This window comes from Mustela nivalis (genome assembly GCF_964662115.1).
Source record: "Mustela nivalis genome assembly, chromosome: 1".
Classification (NCBI taxonomy): Eukaryota; Metazoa; Chordata; class Mammalia; order Carnivora; family Mustelidae; genus Mustela; species Mustela nivalis.
The window spans coordinates 3,977,501-3,995,540 of NC_139020.1; the positions used below are offsets into that span (position 1 = coordinate 3,977,501).

The window sequence follows — 18,040 nt, forward strand, 5'->3', positions numbered from 1 at the left end:
ACCCAGGAAGGAGTTTTGAAGGAGAGATTTGAAGAATCTCAGGGCCTAACCCGTTGATACTTATGGTAGAAGAATTTGTGCGCCTTCCCACAGCCTCAGTGGTGAACAATCAAGTCACTGGCCGGGAATACGGAAGTCCTGGAGATAGGGGACTATTTCGGGAGTGGGCCTGGGTGGTTCCCATGCTCATTCTTTGAAGGACAGATTGACTAAAGCGCTTACGGTTTCTGAAAACTGGTGAGAAATAGACAGATACATATGCATATACATTGACATATTGTTTACATGTATGTGCACGCACACATGTGTATATACATGTACACACGTACGAGCACATGTGTGCATATTTAAATTGTGCTCAGCGTGTCACAGGTCCCCAAATGAATAGAACGAGAATCGTTCAAGTCAAGACAAACTATGCTGTTCGCCAATCAGCCACAGTTCATGTTCCAAGTGGACACAGGTGTGACATCCAAGTCTCCATGTGGCTTGTCCTCGTGCGGAAGAAAGGGGAGGAGGAACAGTGCTCACCAAAGCTGTGGGCCGTGCCATGGGTTCCTGCTCTGTTTTGAAGCATATTGACCCATCCCAACTCTGCTGTTGCCCACTTAATACGTCACAACAGCTCTCGTGGCTGGACGTCATTTCTCTGGGGAGAGACACTTAAAGGTTTTATGAAACTTTGGGCCAGCCATCACCAGCCATCACCAGGAAAGGGACAGAAAATAAGGACAGCTCCCTAAGCTGACTTCCTGACTCAGAGCCGTGGGTTTGGAGGTGGAGCGGGGCAGGAAAGATGGTGGTAAATTCAACAGCTGTACCTAGGTATGGCCGTGGAGGCTCTGGGAGTCCCAAATAGCCACTCAAAGTCTGAAGGATATTTAAGTGTGAATATTGAAGAGCGCATCTATAGAATCACCAGGCTGGGCTTTTTAAAAATGATTTTTGTGCATTTTAGCCAGAAAAAAGAAATCATAATAAGCAAGGAGGGGGACAGTATGTTTAATGATGAGCAATACCTTAAAAAAAAAAACTTTAAATTTTAGATCTTTAAGAGCTTACTATGGGGGCACCTGGTTAACTCAGTTCCGTGTTGGACTCTTGGTTTTTGCTCAGGTTGTGATCTCAGGGTGGTGAGATCCAGTCCCACGTCAGGTTCTGTGCGCAGTGGGGAGTCTGTTGGAGATGCTCTTCCTCCGCCTCTCCCTCCTCCCCTGCTCACTCACGCTCTATCTCGCTCAAAAAAACAAAAACAAAACAAACAAACAAGAAGAACAAAAAACCAAAAAAACCCACACCTTTCTATGAATGAAATATTTCTAATTTTTCTTTCTTTCGAAGAAAAAAATGTAACCAGATCAACACCCCTAAAAAAGGTGGGAGTGACGGGAGGACAAATCTCCAGGGGTCACACAAGGGGTTCGGTGAGACCCATCCCATCAGAGCAACCTTTCGGGAAACGGAATTGCCTTTGGTAGTCAATACATTTTAATTTCTCTCGATAGGCCCTACGTATGTGCTGCTGGGGAGGAAAAAATTTCCTTTACCCTTCTAAAGTTCTTGTGGCTGGTCTAAGAATTAAATTGACATGACACAGATTAACAGGAAAAAATAAAATTTAATTTCATAACTATGGAAACCCCACATATGTGAAAGATTCTAAGACAGAGAGCTTAATAAGATTATCTAGTCCCTCCTGAGCCAAGAAATGGGATAGGGGTCTGGGTTTCAAAGGGGAGGAGGGCACTTCCCAGGGAGATGAGACAACAACAGATGTTTGGCAAACAGATGTCCACCAAGCCCACAGGCGGGTCACCCAGATAAATTTATCTCTACTAATAACTCCGGTTCTGGGAGAGACCCTCAGTTTGGATTCTTCTATGTAGTTAAGGGAGGGGCAAAATTTCTCTTGTTTTCAGAATCATCTGGAGGCCCACAGGGTGTCAGTTACCCTCAGCTCAAAATAGTGCACAAGCCTGAGGGGTCCATTCTGGTGAGACTTACTCTGACCCCCTTCAGTGCATTCTGAGATGAATAATAAAGGCTGCACTACTCATTCAGAAACAGATTTCATAAAATGCTACAAAATGAAATAATAAGAGGGATGGAAGAACATTTGCTATGCAAATAAAGCTGAACACGATTCCTGGCTTCTAACTACTCCCCCTCCACCCCTGCAAACACTGTCCCTCCCTGCCCTGTACCTGAGTTGGGGGGGAGGGGGTTGGGGGGAGGGAAGGAGGCAGAAACCAGAGCTGCACATTCATCTCACCTTCTGTCTTAAACCCTTAGGGACGCCCCAGCACTGAGGTCAAACCAGATTCTCTGAATGGGTCTTGGAGTTCTGATCCAGCCCACTTCCAAATGTTGTCAAATGTTTGTTCTTCCCTCTAGAGAAGTCTGGCACACCCTCTGCAGAACGCACCCACGCAGAGGACAAAGGAGGGGAGTTGGACCTGCTGGTGCCTGCCCTGCCTTGGTGCCCACCACAAGCATCTCCACGCCCATCCAGGAGCAGCCCTGCTCTATGTAGTAGCTTGTCTGAGCACATGCAAAGTGAGGGCTCAAGTGTCCGTGAGGTCGGGGGGCGGGGGGAGGAGGAAGGAGCTCCTTTATGTTCCCTGTCCCACACTGGAGCCACTCACTGCCTCCCTCTTGCCTCACCTTGAAGAGGCTGCCAGCCTGGCTTTGTACACATTTCTGGTGCAGAGAACGTCCAGCCCCTCCCTAAAGAATCCTCATGGGCGAGCTGGGCAGCTGGTCTGCTGGGCCCTGTTCTTTCAGAAAGTAGGACATGTGAACGGGAAGGCTTTGTGACACCCCACCTTGCAAAGTAGCCCCCATATGCCTCTCCAGCCCTGACTTCTGTCACCCTCCAGTCAAAGCCTGGGAGGTGTGCTTGAGATAGAATTCTGGAGGTTGACTTTTAATGAAGTTTGTTCAATGATAACTCGCTCTTGTTAGCACTGGTGCTGCATTTATCAAAATGCTTGAAAGGGCACTGTGGGTAGCCGGTTGGCATCCGCACTGTCCTGGGAGCCTGCAGTGATGATGTCACTGATGTCCAAAATGCTGGCATCAACAACGTAATGTCACCTTTCATCTCGACACGATGAAAACAAGGTTTGCATTCACTAACACAAACTGAGCAATTCTACCGGGCCCCTTAGAGAGGGTAGATGGAGTGTAGACTGCACTAGGGAGATCAGGCTTGGCCGGTCCATTGCAGAAATGTGGCTCGACAAGAGGCAGTACTTGGGACTCCCCAGGCAGAGGGAGGTTGGGGGTTCACCCATCCAGAGGCTAATTGTAGAGTGGATCAATTAGAAATGGATTAATTCACATAGGTAAAAGTGAGTACCTTTATTTTATGGTTTTTTGGAGCTATGGGTGCCATCTTGGAGAGTCTAGAATATGTTCCCAACGTGATGAGGGTAGGTGTTTTGTTAGGCGTGTTTTAGGAGAGGAAGTACATCCTGAGCACTTTTCTAGTAGTAGTAGAAGTAGCGGTGGTCATAACTAGGCATTTAGGAGGGGCCGCGTGCTCTTCGAAACCTGAACACGCCATAACTTATTTCGCCAGAGTTGCATCTTTGTGATACTTTACAGAGGAGACTGGGGCATCAAGAGGTTAAGTAGCTTCTGTCCTGTTCTGGGTTCTCTGGGAGGCAGGAACTTTCTTTTGGGGCGGGGGTTGGCGTCTTGGTGGGACATCTTCTCCACACCTCTGCTTCTCTGTGACAGGACACCGGCCATCAAGGCCATGTCTAGCTTGGAGGACCACATGTGACCAGGACTCTGGTGGACGGATACCACACCCTGGGAAGCCTGCCACAGACCTGCGGCCAGAGATGCCCTGGTCTAGTCCAGGAAAGCCTGTCACCCCCCCACCCCACACACACACACCATTTCCGGGTGCCGGCCCCAGGGTAACAGAGGGAGGCTCAGGCAGTGAGGCAGCAAGGAAAGCCCCCTTCCTTCTGACCTACTGGACCCAGGGGTCCTCTGAGAGCAGAGCTTGGGGCCACCAGCACCTCTCAGGATAGCAGGGCAGGAATCCTGGTCCTTCCTGCTGGACAGGGTCCAAGGGAAGCCATGCGGCCCCTGAGTGCTGCTCCTCCTTCCCCCTCCTCAAGCTAAAATTTCTATTACCATGACCCTACTTTTCCCTCCATCACTCCCCAGCCTACCTGCTTTCTCCGGAACTCCCTGCCTCTGGGTTCCCGAGCCAAGGGGCCTTTAAGATTTGGGGTCTCTGACACAGAACGCCCTCCCTGGCCGGAACCTCAGCCCTACTTAGCTGCCCAAGAGACACCCAAGCCCAGAGACCCAGTTCTGGTCTCAGCACACCTGTGGGACCAGGGAGCGCTGTGTCCTCCCAGAGAGGGGCGTCCCCAGATGTAAACTGGGATTCCCAATGTGCCCATCCCGTAAGGAGGTCACTAGCATGCTGCATGTTTAATAGAAGGTCACTGTCATTTCCACAGAGCCGGACACACGTGCATGCTGAGCCTGGGGCCAAGCCTTTTATTTCATCCTCGCAAAGGACATTTTTTTTTTTTTTTTAATCACAAGAGGCAGGCTGAATTTAGCTTTGTGATTTATGTTACTGTGTTGAACTATATTGATAGCTTTGCTAATGTTAAAGCAATATCCTATTACCAGGATAAAGCCAACTTTATCATAATCTATTTGCAGAGTGTTGGATTCATTCTGTTAGAATTGGTTTAGGATTTTTACATTTATATTTGTGAGTTAGGTTGGCTTGTAATTTTCCTTGAACTATTTTCGCTGGTTCGGGCATTGATAAATGAGTATCTTCTGCTTTTCAGTTCCTTGGAAGAATTTTTGAAAGACTAGAATAGTAAGTTTAACTGTTCCTAGGAACTAACACGGAGGATCATCTGGCCAATTACTTGGTGTACGCATCTATTTAAGTCCATTAATAAAGTCTGCTCCCTGTGTAGGTGAGGGAGCAGAAGGCTGGCTGAGGACAAGGCAGACCCCCTCCCCCCGCCCCCATAGGATGTATGTGCCATTCCTCAGGCACTCCCGGCTGCCCTAAAACTGAGGGAAGGAAAAACAAATAGTTAACTTAGAGAGATCACAAACCTGCAAGACAGGAGTCATCCTCAGTCTACAAAAGTCTCAGCAATTTGCAAGAACAAAGCATTTCTATCAACCTAGCTTCCAGAAGGAAACGTAGAAACAACGAAGTGTCCCCGTCACACACAGCCGGTGGAAAAATGCTTGAGTTGGCCGGAGGGTAACTTTCCTCCCGGAAGCTCCCAGCCATTTTAATCTTAATGCTTTGCTAGAGGGAAAACAACCTTCACTTGACAATGGAAGGCCTCTGGCCTCCGGAGTCTTCTTTAACATATGAAAATCCTTTAGAAACCTTCCTCCTCCTCACCTCCCCCAACTCCCAAGGACACAATCAGCCGCTGCTCACCACCCAGGTGCCTCCGCGCTGTCTGCCCAGGGGTCCTGCTCTCCGAGCTTTAATAAAAATCACCTTTGTGCACCAGAGACGTCTTGAGAATTCTTTTTTGGTCGCCGGCTCTGGACCTCACGCCAGTGAACCTCACCTGTATTCCCAAACCCCGTCAGTGTTGTTATCTTCTGTTTTTTTCACTGATGTTTATTTCTTTGCCTGCCCTTTGCAGGCCGAGAGAGAAGGCGGTGGATTTGTAAAGATCTTGTAATTCTAGAAATGTTTCCTTGAGACATTTTGGGAAACTGTTGTTAGGTGTACGCAAGCTCAATGACTATATTTTCTAGGCATTTTGTCATTATCATGGGCTCTCCTTATTCTCAATAAAACCTTTTTATTCTCAGGTCTATTTGGTCCATTACTAATGTAGCCAAACCAGCTCGTTTTAAATACGTCTAATGAATAACCTAGCGTACTACGGTCTTAAAAAAAACGAGGCAATCCGATAATCTATGTATTTTTTTAACCCTATTCATAGTACCTGACGGTTTAGCCCAACTGAGAGTATCTCCACGCATGATGGCTGAGGTACGCTGCATACTCGTCTCCATGTGTATTTTGTGTTTTCTTATCCGGCTTTTCCGGACTGAGTGTTACTCCCCTTCCCCTTCAGCCTTCTTTGCTTCATTTTGTTTGGCTTCACTGAGTTCTTTTCCACTTACTCCATTTTTTTCTTCTTTGGGGTTGGACGTAATCAGCATATACTCTATTTCTCATTCTTTTTTTTTTTTTTTTAAAGGTTTTCTTTCTTTATTTGAGAGAGAGTGAGTGTGTGAAAGAGCGTGTGTGTGAGAGAGAAAGCGTGAGCTGGGTGCGGGGAGCAGAAGGCAGAGGCAGAGGGAGAAGCAGACTCCCCCACTGAGCAGGGAGCCTGACGTGGGGCTCGATCCGAGGACCCCGAGATCATGACCTCAGCTGAAGGCAGAGGCTTAACAGGCTGCTTTGACCCAGGCGCCCCTCTGCTAAGTTATCTTTAAAAACCCTGGCTTCTAGGGGCATCTGGGTGGCACAGTCAGTCAAGTGCCTGGCTCTTGGCTTTGGCCGGGGTCCTGATCTCAGGGTCATGAGATCCAGCTCCGTATCGGGCTCTGGACCTGCCACTAGGATTCCTTCTTCCCTTCCCTGGATACATACTTCTACTTCACTCTTGTGGCTGAGGATTTCCCAAGTTTTCCTGCAAATTCTGCCGTAATTATTCACAAAAGAAGTCGCAAGCCGGCTTCACTTCAGAGCCGGTGTAACGCAGCAGTTCAATGACAGCAAGAGGAACTCAGTTTCTAGTTTTCTCCACGCGGTCTGTTTTGATGGAGGAGCCTTCGTTCCCTGGAGCTAGCTTCGTGCTGATGGCAAGGGTGCTGGGAAGCCGGTGATGGGGAGGCGATTCCTGAGCACAAGTAAGTGGGGCTCTGCAGCTCCTTTAGAAGAGTGAGAAAACCCCCAGACCCCCTCCCCGAAGCCCCGCCATCTCCCTCGCCCAAAGCGGGCTGTGTGTTCACCCCTGAAGCGGGAATCCTGGAAGGGGATGAGAAGCAGCCTGTGGCGCCTGAGACTGGGTACACACGCCCACCTCTCGCGCGGAGGTCCCGCGGGCTACCCAGCCCGATCGCAGGCTCAGGGAGCTGTGCACACGCCAGCAAAACCTTCGTGAAGCTGCCGAAGAGAAGGAGAAACGCGTGTTGAGAGTCACCCGCACACGAGGCTGCTATAGAAACACACACGTCACCGGGTGTGAAGCTGGGCGTTAGGGAGCCGGGTCCACCATCGGGTCACTTGCAGACAGTTCCAGACACACAGTCCTGATGAGGGACCGGGAGGCGGGCTGAACACAGAGCGGAAGCTGACACCTCGTAACCTACCCCGCCCCCCAGGGTGGGCCATGTGTGACATTCCTCCTTGAACCTCCCAACTAGCTTAATATTAATGCCTTGCTAGAGGGGAAAAGACCTTAACTTGACAAGTGAAGGCCTCTGTTATCTTGAGATACGAAAGTTCTTTGGAAACCTCCCTTTTTCCTTACCGTCACCTTCCAACCTGCAGGTCTAAAACAGGCCACGCCTCATCTGCCCTCGGGTCCTGTCCTCGTGCTTTAATAAACCACTGTTCTGCATCTTCATCCGTCCCACGCGACCTGGGTGCTGTACGCGTCCTGGAACGTTTTGCCTCGGGCCACCAGGACACCTGTGAAACCGGGGAGCTGGGTGGGTCCCCGGGTTATCTGGGATTATCCCCTTTATGGATCTAAGGGTGGGACCCAATGCGCAGGGTGGGAGACAAAATTCTACCCGAGAGTCCGGCGGCAGAACAGAGAGGCCTGTGATTCGGAATAAACTCAGCTTTCCTCCTCTCCCGCTTCGGGAGCACCGGGAAAAGCCAAGCCTTTTGGACTAAGGTTTATCTCACCCTTTCCCTCTGGGGCGTCCCTTGCCTGCGCTGCGTGGGAAGACCTCACACCACTCGCGGGGAGCCGTGGGGGGACTTGGAACTTGGGAGCCGCAGGCCAGGGAAGGCTGGCCTAGGCCGGCGGGAGGGTCCTCGCGCCCAGGAGCTCAGGGAGCAGCAGACCCTGGGGCTCACCCAGGGACTCAGTCAGGGCTCCCCAGAATTTCCTTCCTTAATCCGAATTCGAGGCGCCCACCACCGGAGCGGTCCTGGAGACGGGGGAGGGGGACACTCTCCTCCCGGCCCCCATTGCCCGCCGGGGGTGGGGGGGGGGGACGAAACCCACTCCGTGGGATCCCCCCCAGCCGGCCGGGGCCAGAAGCGCTTCCCGGGCTTTCCCTGGGGGAAACTCCTCCTCCTGCCACCCGAGCGCCACCCGCGCCCCGCCCGGACCCGCCCCTCCCGGGGCCGCGCACCGGCCTCCCCCCTCCCCCTGCTGGAGGTCACCGGGGACCGCGTTTAGGGGTGTCACCCTGGCAGTCGGACACCGCCTCCCGGGATTTAAGCGAGCGCCAGGGAGCGTCGGGGACTCCGCGCCGGGCCGAGGAAGACGAGCGGGGGCGGGGGAGGCGGCGGCGGCGGAGGAGGAAGGGCAAGGGGCGGAGAGCGCCCGGCCAGGGAGCCCCGCGGGTAAGTCGCGCGCGCCGCCGGTTCTCGGTGCGAGTCTGGCGTGCGGGTCCCGGGCGCAAAAGGAAGGTCTGGGCGCCGGAAGACAAGTCAGGCGCCCCCCGCGCTGGGTGGCAGCGACGGGACGGGAGGCCAGGTGTGCGCGGCGTGAGCGCGGCAGGTGCGTCCTTCCACCGGCGGGACTCTCCGGGCTGGGCCGGGCAAAGGGCCCTCGGTGGGGCTGGAGGCTGCGACCCTCCTGGGATCCCTTGGTGCGCCGTTCGGAGGCCCCCGGCCACCGCGTTGGCTGCGCGCGGCCCGGGCACCTTTTGCTTCGAGTCTCTGGCTCACTGGTCGGGGTCGGGCCCTCGGCCACAGTCGGCTGCTGGACCACCGGCCTTCTGCGGCCCGGAGCTGGGGAGCAGGGGCGCGCGTTTTCTTTTGGGGAACAAGGAGGACAGAGTTGTCTACCCGTTTCTTTGTTTCGGGAAAATCTCTGCAGCCCCGGAGTGTTACCTGAACTCCTTCTGCTGCTTGGTTCCCTCCCGAGGTGGGGAGAAACTGGAAACTCGCTGAGATTCCGGGAGCGATACGGCCAGGGCGGCGCGGACGGCGGGGAAAGGCTCCCGGGCGGGCCCCCTGGCGAGGCCGGAACGGCTCGGCGGTCCCGGGGAGGCACTGTCGGCAGCCGGACCCCGGCGGCGGCGATCCGAGCCAGGCCGCCTGAGCGCCCGGGGTCCGCAGGAGCCCGGCGGGGAGGAGCGGTCCTGGCCCCCGCGCGCGCTCCCTGCCGGGGACAAGGCCGGCCCCTGGGCGCTTCCGTCCAACGCACGCCGTCCAGCGGGACTCGGACGGTGGCCGCGCGGCGGAGCGCACCAGCCTGACAGTGGATGTCTTGGGCGGCGAACCCACCATCGGCCTTGGGGAAGAATCGCCTTATGGCTCGAGTTCTTCCGTCCCCAGCCCAGAGGGCGCTTGGGTGTCTAGAGCCCTGAGGGCACAGCACAGTGGCCTAGAATTGAGCGAAGCCCCAATCCCTTTTCCACCACACAGGCAGCAGGCCTGGTCAGGAGGAATCCTAGTGGCTCGCTACCCGAGGTCCACCTGGTGGGCAGGTCACCCAGGACTCAGCCCTGAGACTGTACCTTCCTCCATTCCAATCGGAGCAGTGGCCCTGGGGCTGAGATAGGGGCGCGCAGGGGGTCCCTGATCCTTGCGGTCACGGCAGCTGTGGAGGGTCCCCTGGATCATGGAAAATTACACAGGCTGCCAAGCGGAGTTCCAAGGTGTTTAGGAAACCCAAGGGAGAGGAGGCTTGTTGACTTAGCCTGGGAGGTCGGGGAAGGTTCTCCAGGAAGCGAGGCTGGCACCAACCTCCCCTGCAGGCGGGTGGCCCGGCCACTGGGAATGTGGGCAGAGCTCACCCAGGCCCAGGAACCTGGGGCGCAGGGACCCACGGAGTCCAGGCTCCCAGGATGCCCTTGCTGAGCGAGGTGAGGGGGTCTGGTGGACCAGGTGATGGGGGGTCCCCCCAAGTCACTGGGGTGTGGCTTCCGTCTTCCCAGCTTTCCCAGAGGGGAGGTCGGTCCTCTTCCCACAGGGAAGCAGACCTTACCCAAAGTTGGGGTTCTGGGAAAGGCAAGGACACTGCCAGGGAAACATGCTAAGCTCTCCAGTTGGGGGAGCCCCTTAGTGGAGGACTTGTGCCTGGAAACGGTCATTCAGCTCTTTCCTCTCTGTTATTGTGGTTTTTAAATACCAGTGGCTGGGCAGCCCGGGCCTTTGCTTTTGGCCTGGACCAGCGAGCGCCTTAACTCTCAGCGCTCCCAGAGTCCGCCTCCTCCGAGCAAGGCCACGCTGTTTGTTGCCAGGACCTTGAGTGGGCTCAGTGCTCGGACTTCGCGCCCTTGGCTGCTCTGCCCTGGGCTCCGCCGCCAGAACTGTAGGAGAAAATGTAGCCACATTGGTATTAAAATAACAGCAAATGTGGATGCGGCACTTTCTTCCAGCCAGGTGTCACTCCAGACTCTTTAATAACGTCCTTCACTGGGACGCCTGGGTGGCTCAGTTGGTTAAGCAGCTGCCTTCGGCTCAGGTCATGATCCCAGCGTCCTGGGATCGAGTCCCACATGGGGCTCCTTGCTCGGCAGGGAGCCTGCTTCTCCCTCTGCCTCTGCCTGCCATTCTGTCTGCCTGTGCTCGCTCTCCCTCTCTCTCTCTGACAAATAAATAAAATCTTAAAAAAAAAAAAAATTAACGTCCTTCACTTCAGCGGGAGTCACCGGAGAGGCGAGTCGCTGGCCGAGGATCCTGGAAGCCGTGGAAGGCCACTGGGGATGAAGCCTGCCCATCTGGTTCCTTAGGGCTCTGGTCGGTCCTGCGACTGCCTCTTCCTCCTGGAGACTGGTGTGTGGAGACTGGTGTGTCCCAGGCACCAGGGTGGAGGGCCAGGGGAGCTGAGAACCAGGCCCAAGGAAGCCCCATGAGGCCTGTGCTTGCTGGCCGGCCAGGCTGGCTCTGCCTGCCCACAGCCGCACCTGGGTTCTGTGCTGAAGCTTCTAGAGCAAGCTGGGCAGGAGCGTCCGGGACTCCCCCGTGGGGCAGTGCCGCGGGCTGAGCTCCCTGGCTAATGGGGCGATTGATGGGGGACAAGATTTGGGTCAAAACGTGTGGTCGACAGGGCACTCCGGACATACGTGGGCTTCTCAGGAAGGGAGCGCCAGGAGTGCAGCTGGCCGTCGGTCATCTCCGGCCCAAACCTGCGGCCGGACACCCGGGAGAGCTCTGTGATCCTGTGGGGTCACCGCATCAGACGGACAGTGGAGCTCGGTTCACTGTTTTTCTAAATCCTCCAGGAAAATCGCAGGTTTGGGAGGCCTGGGAGTCGAGTCCAAGCCTTGATAATGGGAGTAGGAAATGGAAGGGAAATGGACTCGGTCAGTTTGGTGGCCGGTCCGTTTTGGTTACCTAAGCTGGCTTGCTGCTGGGGAGGGTGAGGGGTCTGGAGAGGCACCGGGTCTGCCCGCTTTCCCACCTCTGTTCTGTTCTGGATCTCCTGGGGTCAGCCTGCTTCCCACAGCCGCGGAGTCTTCCCTGCTCTTCCTTGCCCCCCGCTTTCCAGGGCACCCGCAGGGACCTCCTGACGTTGGGTCTGCCCCAGGACAAGGTGGGGGTTTCTGGGGTTGGGGTGCAGGGGCATCACGTGAGTCCCATTCTGGCTTGGTAGTGGGGACCCTAACGGCCATCTGAGGGAACCCGGGCTTGGAAGCCTCCAGGGTAGTCAGCCTGGCTGTGGAGGAGGGAGACTTGGAGGCTTTGTGCGTTGACCATCCTGGCCCCAGCCACATGTGGAAATGTCACGGTCAGCCTTAGGGGCATCAAGGGAGAAAGGCAGACACTGATTTTCTGGTGGGGATGTGGGCAGTTACTTAGATTGTGAACAGGGAAGAGGGAAGGTGTCTTGAAGATACGCTTGTAGGGGCGGCTGGTGGCTCAGTTGGTGAAGCGTCTGCCTTCCGCTCAGCTCATGATCCTGGGTCCTGGGATCGAGCCCCGCATCGGGCTCCCTGCTGAGCGGGGAGCCCGCCGCTCCCTCTCCCTCTGCCTCCCGCCCCCACTCCTGCTGTCTCTGTCACGCTCTCTTTCTCTCATATCAATTAATAAGATCTTAAGAAAACAAAAAACAGAAAGAAACAGGTTTGTAGAGGTGAGTGTGGGAGGAGGAGGGTAGGGCTGGCTCTGCGTGAAAACTCCAGGCATTTTGTCGGCGTGGACGGAGCTCAGCTGGGAGGCTTCACCGGCCCGTGTGTGCGGGGGGCTGAGTGAGCAGAGATCGGGCAAGAAAGCACAGGAAGTTTGAAGGGCCGCGAGGGTTGCAGGAGCCACGGCTGAAGTCTGGAGGTTCTGGAAGTTCCCGGAAGGGCAGAGTTAACAGGAGGATCGGGGGGGACCCGGGAAGAGGCCGTGGCATCCAGCGGACGGACGTTTGACAGAGAAACGTCTTCAAGCGAGAGAGGAGCTGGAAGGTGGAACAGGTTTTGCGTGGGCTCGAGACCCAGCGCCAGCGTCCCCCATGGTCCCTGCTCCCCAAGGGGCCTTCCTGGCGGGGCACCACACCTGACCTCATTTCAACCCTTGATCAGAACTTGGTACGCGGAGCCTGTGTCTACGGATGTCGGGTTTGGAGCTCCTTCTGTGAGTGTCTGGCCACAGGCCATGTAAGATCACCCTGCCTGGCCCCCAGCCAGAGCTCGGTTCTGTTCTAGAATCTTCTGGGCTAACATACACGTGGATAGCTCACCTTCCATGGTGGATCAGATGGTTCACAGTTTGGAGAACACGGTTCTGTCCAAGGCAACTCGTCGATATTTAAACTTGCATTGTTGGAAATGTGGTTTTCTGGGTTGAGTCAAATCTGCCTTTCTGACGTGGCTGACCATTTGGGTCCTGCTTTCTTTCGTCCTCTGCCTTGCACAGAATAAGCTAGATCTCTTTTGGACATAACCATTCCTCCAGGGCCAGCAGGTAAACTGTAGTTGCTGTCATGATGTTACTATCGTGTGTGTCTATCGTGCGTCTTGGCCACTGCTGGACACAGTGTCCTCGAAACAGCCCTCTTCATTGATTATCCCATTCTCTGGATGGGCGTGGGCGAGGTCTTTAACCCTTCGCCGTGGCCTTCGCAGTCTCAGGACTCCTCCCTCCCGGAGCGACCGGGGAGCCTCTCCAGCCCCATTAAGTATGTTGTTCACCTGCGCCTGGGAGGTCACGCACGTCCCCACCGTGGCGGCTGCTTGCGGCCAGGGGCGCTCGCTCTCTAATTCCATCTCACTTACTTGGCCTCCGGAACTCAGAAAATATCAGAACACTCTTGTAAGCTACAAAGCTTAGCTTGGAAGAAAGCAAACGAGCCAAAAGAACCCGACCCAATTCCTGCCCTAAAAAGTTTGCAATCGCACCGGGACAATGAGGCATTCATGGAAGAAGAAACGGGGAAGATGCTGGCGGTGCCTCTCCCAGGTGATGTCTCTGTCTGTCTCTGTCTCTGTCTCTCTCGTTCCCGTGTGAATCACCGCGCAGGCTTTCCGTCCGGTTGTCTCATACTTGTTTGTGTGGAAGGGTTGATCAGACCCACCACTGTCCCGTAACTGACGTCTCACGGCACTTTGCATCCGCGACAGGATATGAGAGCATCTTTTCGCATGATGTCATGTTGGGCCGTGGTTGAGACACAAGGAGCGTTCAGGGATCACTTGTTTATTGGACAGGGCGTGTGTGTTGGTGTTGCTTGCTTCGGAGTTTGAAGGAGGGGGGTGCGGGGGTCCAGGACGGTGGGGCCTCGTCATCCTGTCACACCCCGTCACTCCCCCGGCGTCTTGAAGGCGCCCCGTGGGGCTCCGCGCAGCTGCAAACGCGTGAGTGTGTGCGCGGTGGGATGGGCGGGGATGAAGGTATGAGGAAGACCCTGGCCCCCAGATGGGAGTCCGGATCTATGAGATTGACCTCGTGTGCATCGGTTTGCCGGTTTTCAAAACACAGCGAGTGCCTCCTGAGATCCCCAGAGAAAAGACTCGTGGTTGGAAATAGCTTCATCCTGTCATGGGGCACAGGCAGGATGTCCCCGCGCGGTCCTGCCCTGGCTGCGCAGGTGCTCGGGGGTGACTCAGCTCTCCGAGAAGAGAGCCCGGAGTGACCGAAACTGCCGTGGAGTGTTGTGTCGTGTGACTCAAGTGGGCCACTTGGTCGGTGCTGGTGTGGGAGCAGGCGGAGGACGAGGAGGGACGAGGAACTTTGTCACCCGTTTGCTCTCTCCCACTTGTAGGACGAGCCCTTTGTAATGGCGGACTCTCCGGAATCAGGGACAGTCGTCCGTGTCCTCTAAGTGACAGGAAAGAGCATTTGGGCGTCGAGCTCTCAGATCTTGGCTGCCTTGTTCTGCTCAAAACCCGGTTGCAGAGATGCGCTTCACTGCGGGAACGCCTGCGGTGTGGTGTCTATGTGCTTTGTACTATGTGTTTTTTGGACGCACGACATTATTTCGGTAAATGGCCTGTTTTGAAAAGGAACCCGACCCGGTGTGGCTCCCGGGCCTGCCAGACGGCGGTGGTTCTCGCAAATCCGGTTCCAGAGGGAGGCACGTCCCCCCTTCTTGCTTCTTGGCCAGAGAAATTACAGGCAGCACGACTCCCATCTCCTGTTCCAAAGTCCGCGGGGGCCCATCTGGGCGCACTGGGTGTTTCTGGCTCTGAGGTTTTTGTGGGCCGTGGGATCTGGACGAGATAGGATTATCCTGTGATTACTTCTGGGTCCTGTGGCTTTTATGGGACAATCTGTGGCCGCAGACGCCGGTGCACCTTCCTTCCCCAGCTTCCTGGTCTCTCACTGCTAGGGATCGCGCATGAATAGGAAGCGCGGATTTGGAGCTCGGACGGATCAGTCCTTTCAGAAGGCTCCTAAACTGGGAACGCGGCCAGGGGGTCGAATTCTCATTTCCTGAAACTTCACCCAAACCTAGACCTGGTGAGATAGTGCTGAGGTGTGGGCAGGATGCTTTGGAAAGGAACTTCAGGGACACGCTACGATGTTCTGCCCCGCGAGGACCGGCGTGGAATGGGGGTACCGCCTTCATGGCCGTAAGGAGCAGACGGGGGACAGGTGTGTTAGTAGAGGAGGATCTTTTCTTTCCTCGTACCCAGAGGGTGTTGACCTGTTATTTAAACTTAAAAAAAACCCTTAGAGCTGTCAATATGAACCCATTCTTTTATTTTTTAAAATTTCTTGATTTTTTTTGGAAAAAGATTTTATTTCTTTATGTGACAGAGAGAGAGATGGCGAGAGGGAGCACAAGCAGGAGTTGGAGAGGGAGAAGCAGGAGCCCCACTGAGCAGGGAGCCCAACGCAGGCTCGCTGCTAGGACCCTGAGATCATGACCTGAGCCGAAGGCAGACGCCTAACCCACTGAGCCGCCCAGGCGCCCTTCCCCCCTTTATTTTTAGGAAGTAGGCGCCACGCCCAGGGTAGAGCACGACCCAGGGCTTGAACTCACAGCCTTGAGACCAAGACCTGAGCTGTATTGAGAGCTGGACACTCAACAGACTGACCCATCCAGGCGCCCCCTCATTCTCGTATTTTAGCTTTCCGTGGGAAGTAGATAAATGACCAGATGCGTTTTTATCATGACTTACTCATTGGTGGTTTCCCACGATTGAAAAGCCATGTTCACATTTTTATTGATAGCGAGTTCATGTGTTTTGTTTGTTTGTAGTTTAACGAGTCCAGTCATAATTGAGCTGGGGGGCGGACGGACAGGAGGCAGGAAGTGGCCTGGGTCCGGTTCTGCTGCGTTTAGCTGCACCAGCGTTTCTGAGCTGGTAGACTTGGGTCTTGGGGAGAAACCCCGGAGGCAAATCTGCAGACCTGCACATGCCTCGGTGTTGGCCGCCTCCCCTGCCCCTTCGAGGCGCCCCTGCACATGCCTCGGTGTTGGCCGCCTCCCCTGCCCCTTCGAGGCGCCTCTGTCGGTGTTAGGATCAGTTTCCCTGAACAGGAACGGCAGCCGGCAGCAGCTCCCTCCATAGGCCATTCCGGGGGACACTCTCATCCCCTGCAGAGGAGACCACTGAGGCACGGGGAACATTGACTGACGTGCCCCAGGTCACAGATCCCAAAGATCACGGGCTCGACCACGGCACTGTGCCGCCTGCTGATGTTTCAGTACCTACTGTGCGCCCGGCACATTTCGGCGGGCATGAAGCCCAGAGCTTTCTCATCGGCAATGTGGTCTTGGGATGGAGGGTTTGGAAGGCTCTTTCTGAAGCGTTCTTTGGTCATTCCAACACAGCAGCGAGGGGCGGGGAGAAGCCCTTCACGCGCTCAGGAGGGAGAGCGTGATGCCTGAATGGAGGCTTCCATGCTGGTGGTTTTTCTTGAAATGACTGCCAGCATCTGCCAACAACAGAACCTTCTCTTCATCACTGCCAACCTCGGAAACTGTCAAAAGGGCTAGTTTTGAGGGGTACCTGGGTGGCTCAGCGGGTTAAGGCTCAGCCTTCAGCTCAGGTCATGATCCCAGGCTTGTGGGATCGAGCCCTGCATCGGGCTCTCTGCTCGGCGGGGAGCCTGCTTTCCCCTCTCTCTCCCTGCCTGCCTCTGCCCACTTGTGATCTCTCCCTTTCAAATAAATAAACTCTTCTAAAAGAAAGGGCTAGCTCTGAAATGTTTTCTTTTTTGGATTTGGGGTAGTACGTGAAGAAATGGATGCGTGCGGATGTGTTTTATGGAGTACTTTTCCCATGTGTTTATTAAGAAGTGGGAGGTTCCGTGTGGCTTATTTAGGAAGGCAGGTGTGGCCTCCCTCTGGTACTAAGCTCCGGGCCACCTGCTCCACAGTGGGCGCCCACCTCTCCTCCCCGGGCTGACCCTCACCCAGAACACCTTCTAGTTCTTTCTCCGTGTGTCTCCTAAAAACAACCGGCATCGAAATAACACAGTGGCACCGTTCTTTCTTCTAGGTCATCTTGAACGTCCAGAATCTTTGCCATCACCCGATGCTGCTGATAACACCGGGATGGCTTTGAACTCAGTAAGTGGTTAATCATTACCTTCCCAGACTTTTCCCTAGCTCCATTACTTCCGCTGTTACTTTCCGAAGTGTGTGCTGGGCTGCGTTTTAAGAGCTGGCCGCAGGGAATGGGTGCGCTCGGGGAAGCGGGTCAGGGCGCTGTCTCCACTGGGGGGGCGGGGGCGGGTCAGGGTGCAGACACACAGCAGCTGCGCCCGCGGAGAGCGCCCCAAGCTGTTGGGGGGGGGTGTGCGCTGCTCACTGGCCCCGTCTCTTCCTGCCCTGCAGGTGAGTTTCAGGCTGGGCTGTGGGGGACAGCCAGGGGCAGGGGGCGCTGCGCTGGGAGGGAGTGGGTCCCAGGGAAGAGCGGGTACGGGAGGCATCGCCGGCCAGCGGACCCCTGTGCCGCCCTGCGTCCCAGTGAACTGAAGGAGGCCGTGATTGAAATCGCATTGGGCTGACTGTCCCTCTCCCTGGAGGCCCCCCGCCCCAGCGCCCGAAACAACTCCGGGGACAAACGAAGCCTCTTCGCTCCCCGTTGTCTCTCACTCGTTCCTCTTCGGCCTGGGAATGCGTGCACACAGCACAGACCTGTGGTTATTAACCAACATCCGCCGTATCTTGTGTCTGGGAAATAGCCCCCTGCTTTTCCCTCTTCAGCACCTCTGGTTTTTATTTTCACTGGATCCATTTTAAATTTCAGATCCCCTGCAAGGGCTTCGCCGGGACAGCCCGCTGTGCCTGCCGCGACCTTCCTGGTGGGACAGCATGTTCTCTGATGTTTCCGATAGAGACCAAACCCATGTGCTACTTTTTTTTTGGCCTTTGGTGCCCCTTTTAGATGAGAGATTACACTGTTTCTCTTTCTGTCCACCGCTCTGGTTCAGAGTTAACAGTCTTTGGACTTGAAGGAGAGCATGGGTGAGTTATTAAGTGGAAGT

General features: G+C 55.2%; 1 protein-coding gene and 1 long non-coding RNA gene across 5 annotated transcripts in view; one reads left to right on the top strand and one right to left on the bottom strand.

The window, feature by feature from the left end:
• TMPRSS2 (transmembrane serine protease 2) overlaps positions 1-18,040 on the top strand; it is a 302,633-nt gene that overhangs the window by 260,235 nt on the left and 24,358 nt on the right. Inside the window, exons 1-2 of one of the 3 annotated variants that reach the window (XM_082721982.1) lie at positions 8,415-8,563; positions 17,050-17,120. In XM_082721982.1, the coding sequence (XP_082578108.1) occupies positions 17,106-17,120 (15 nt within the window). In that variant the 5' untranslated portion in view covers positions 8,415-8,563; positions 17,050-17,105. Of the gene's footprint in view, positions 1-8,414; positions 8,721-17,048; positions 17,121-18,040 lie in introns of those variants that run through there. The other 2 variants (XM_082721981.1, XM_082721983.1) reach the window with 2 other exon arrangements.
• Positions 4,508-12,100, bottom strand: LOC309860254. 2 transcript variants are annotated; one of them, XR_014309279.1, is made up of 4 exons: positions 9,056-12,100; positions 7,512-7,672; positions 7,062-7,144; positions 4,508-6,849 (listed from the first exon to the last, which is right to left on the bottom strand). It is a non-coding gene; the product is annotated as an uncharacterized lncRNA (long non-coding RNA). The 2 variants fall into 2 exon arrangements; XR_014309280.1 differs by lacking the exon at positions 9,056-12,100 and adding an exon at positions 8,406-8,536.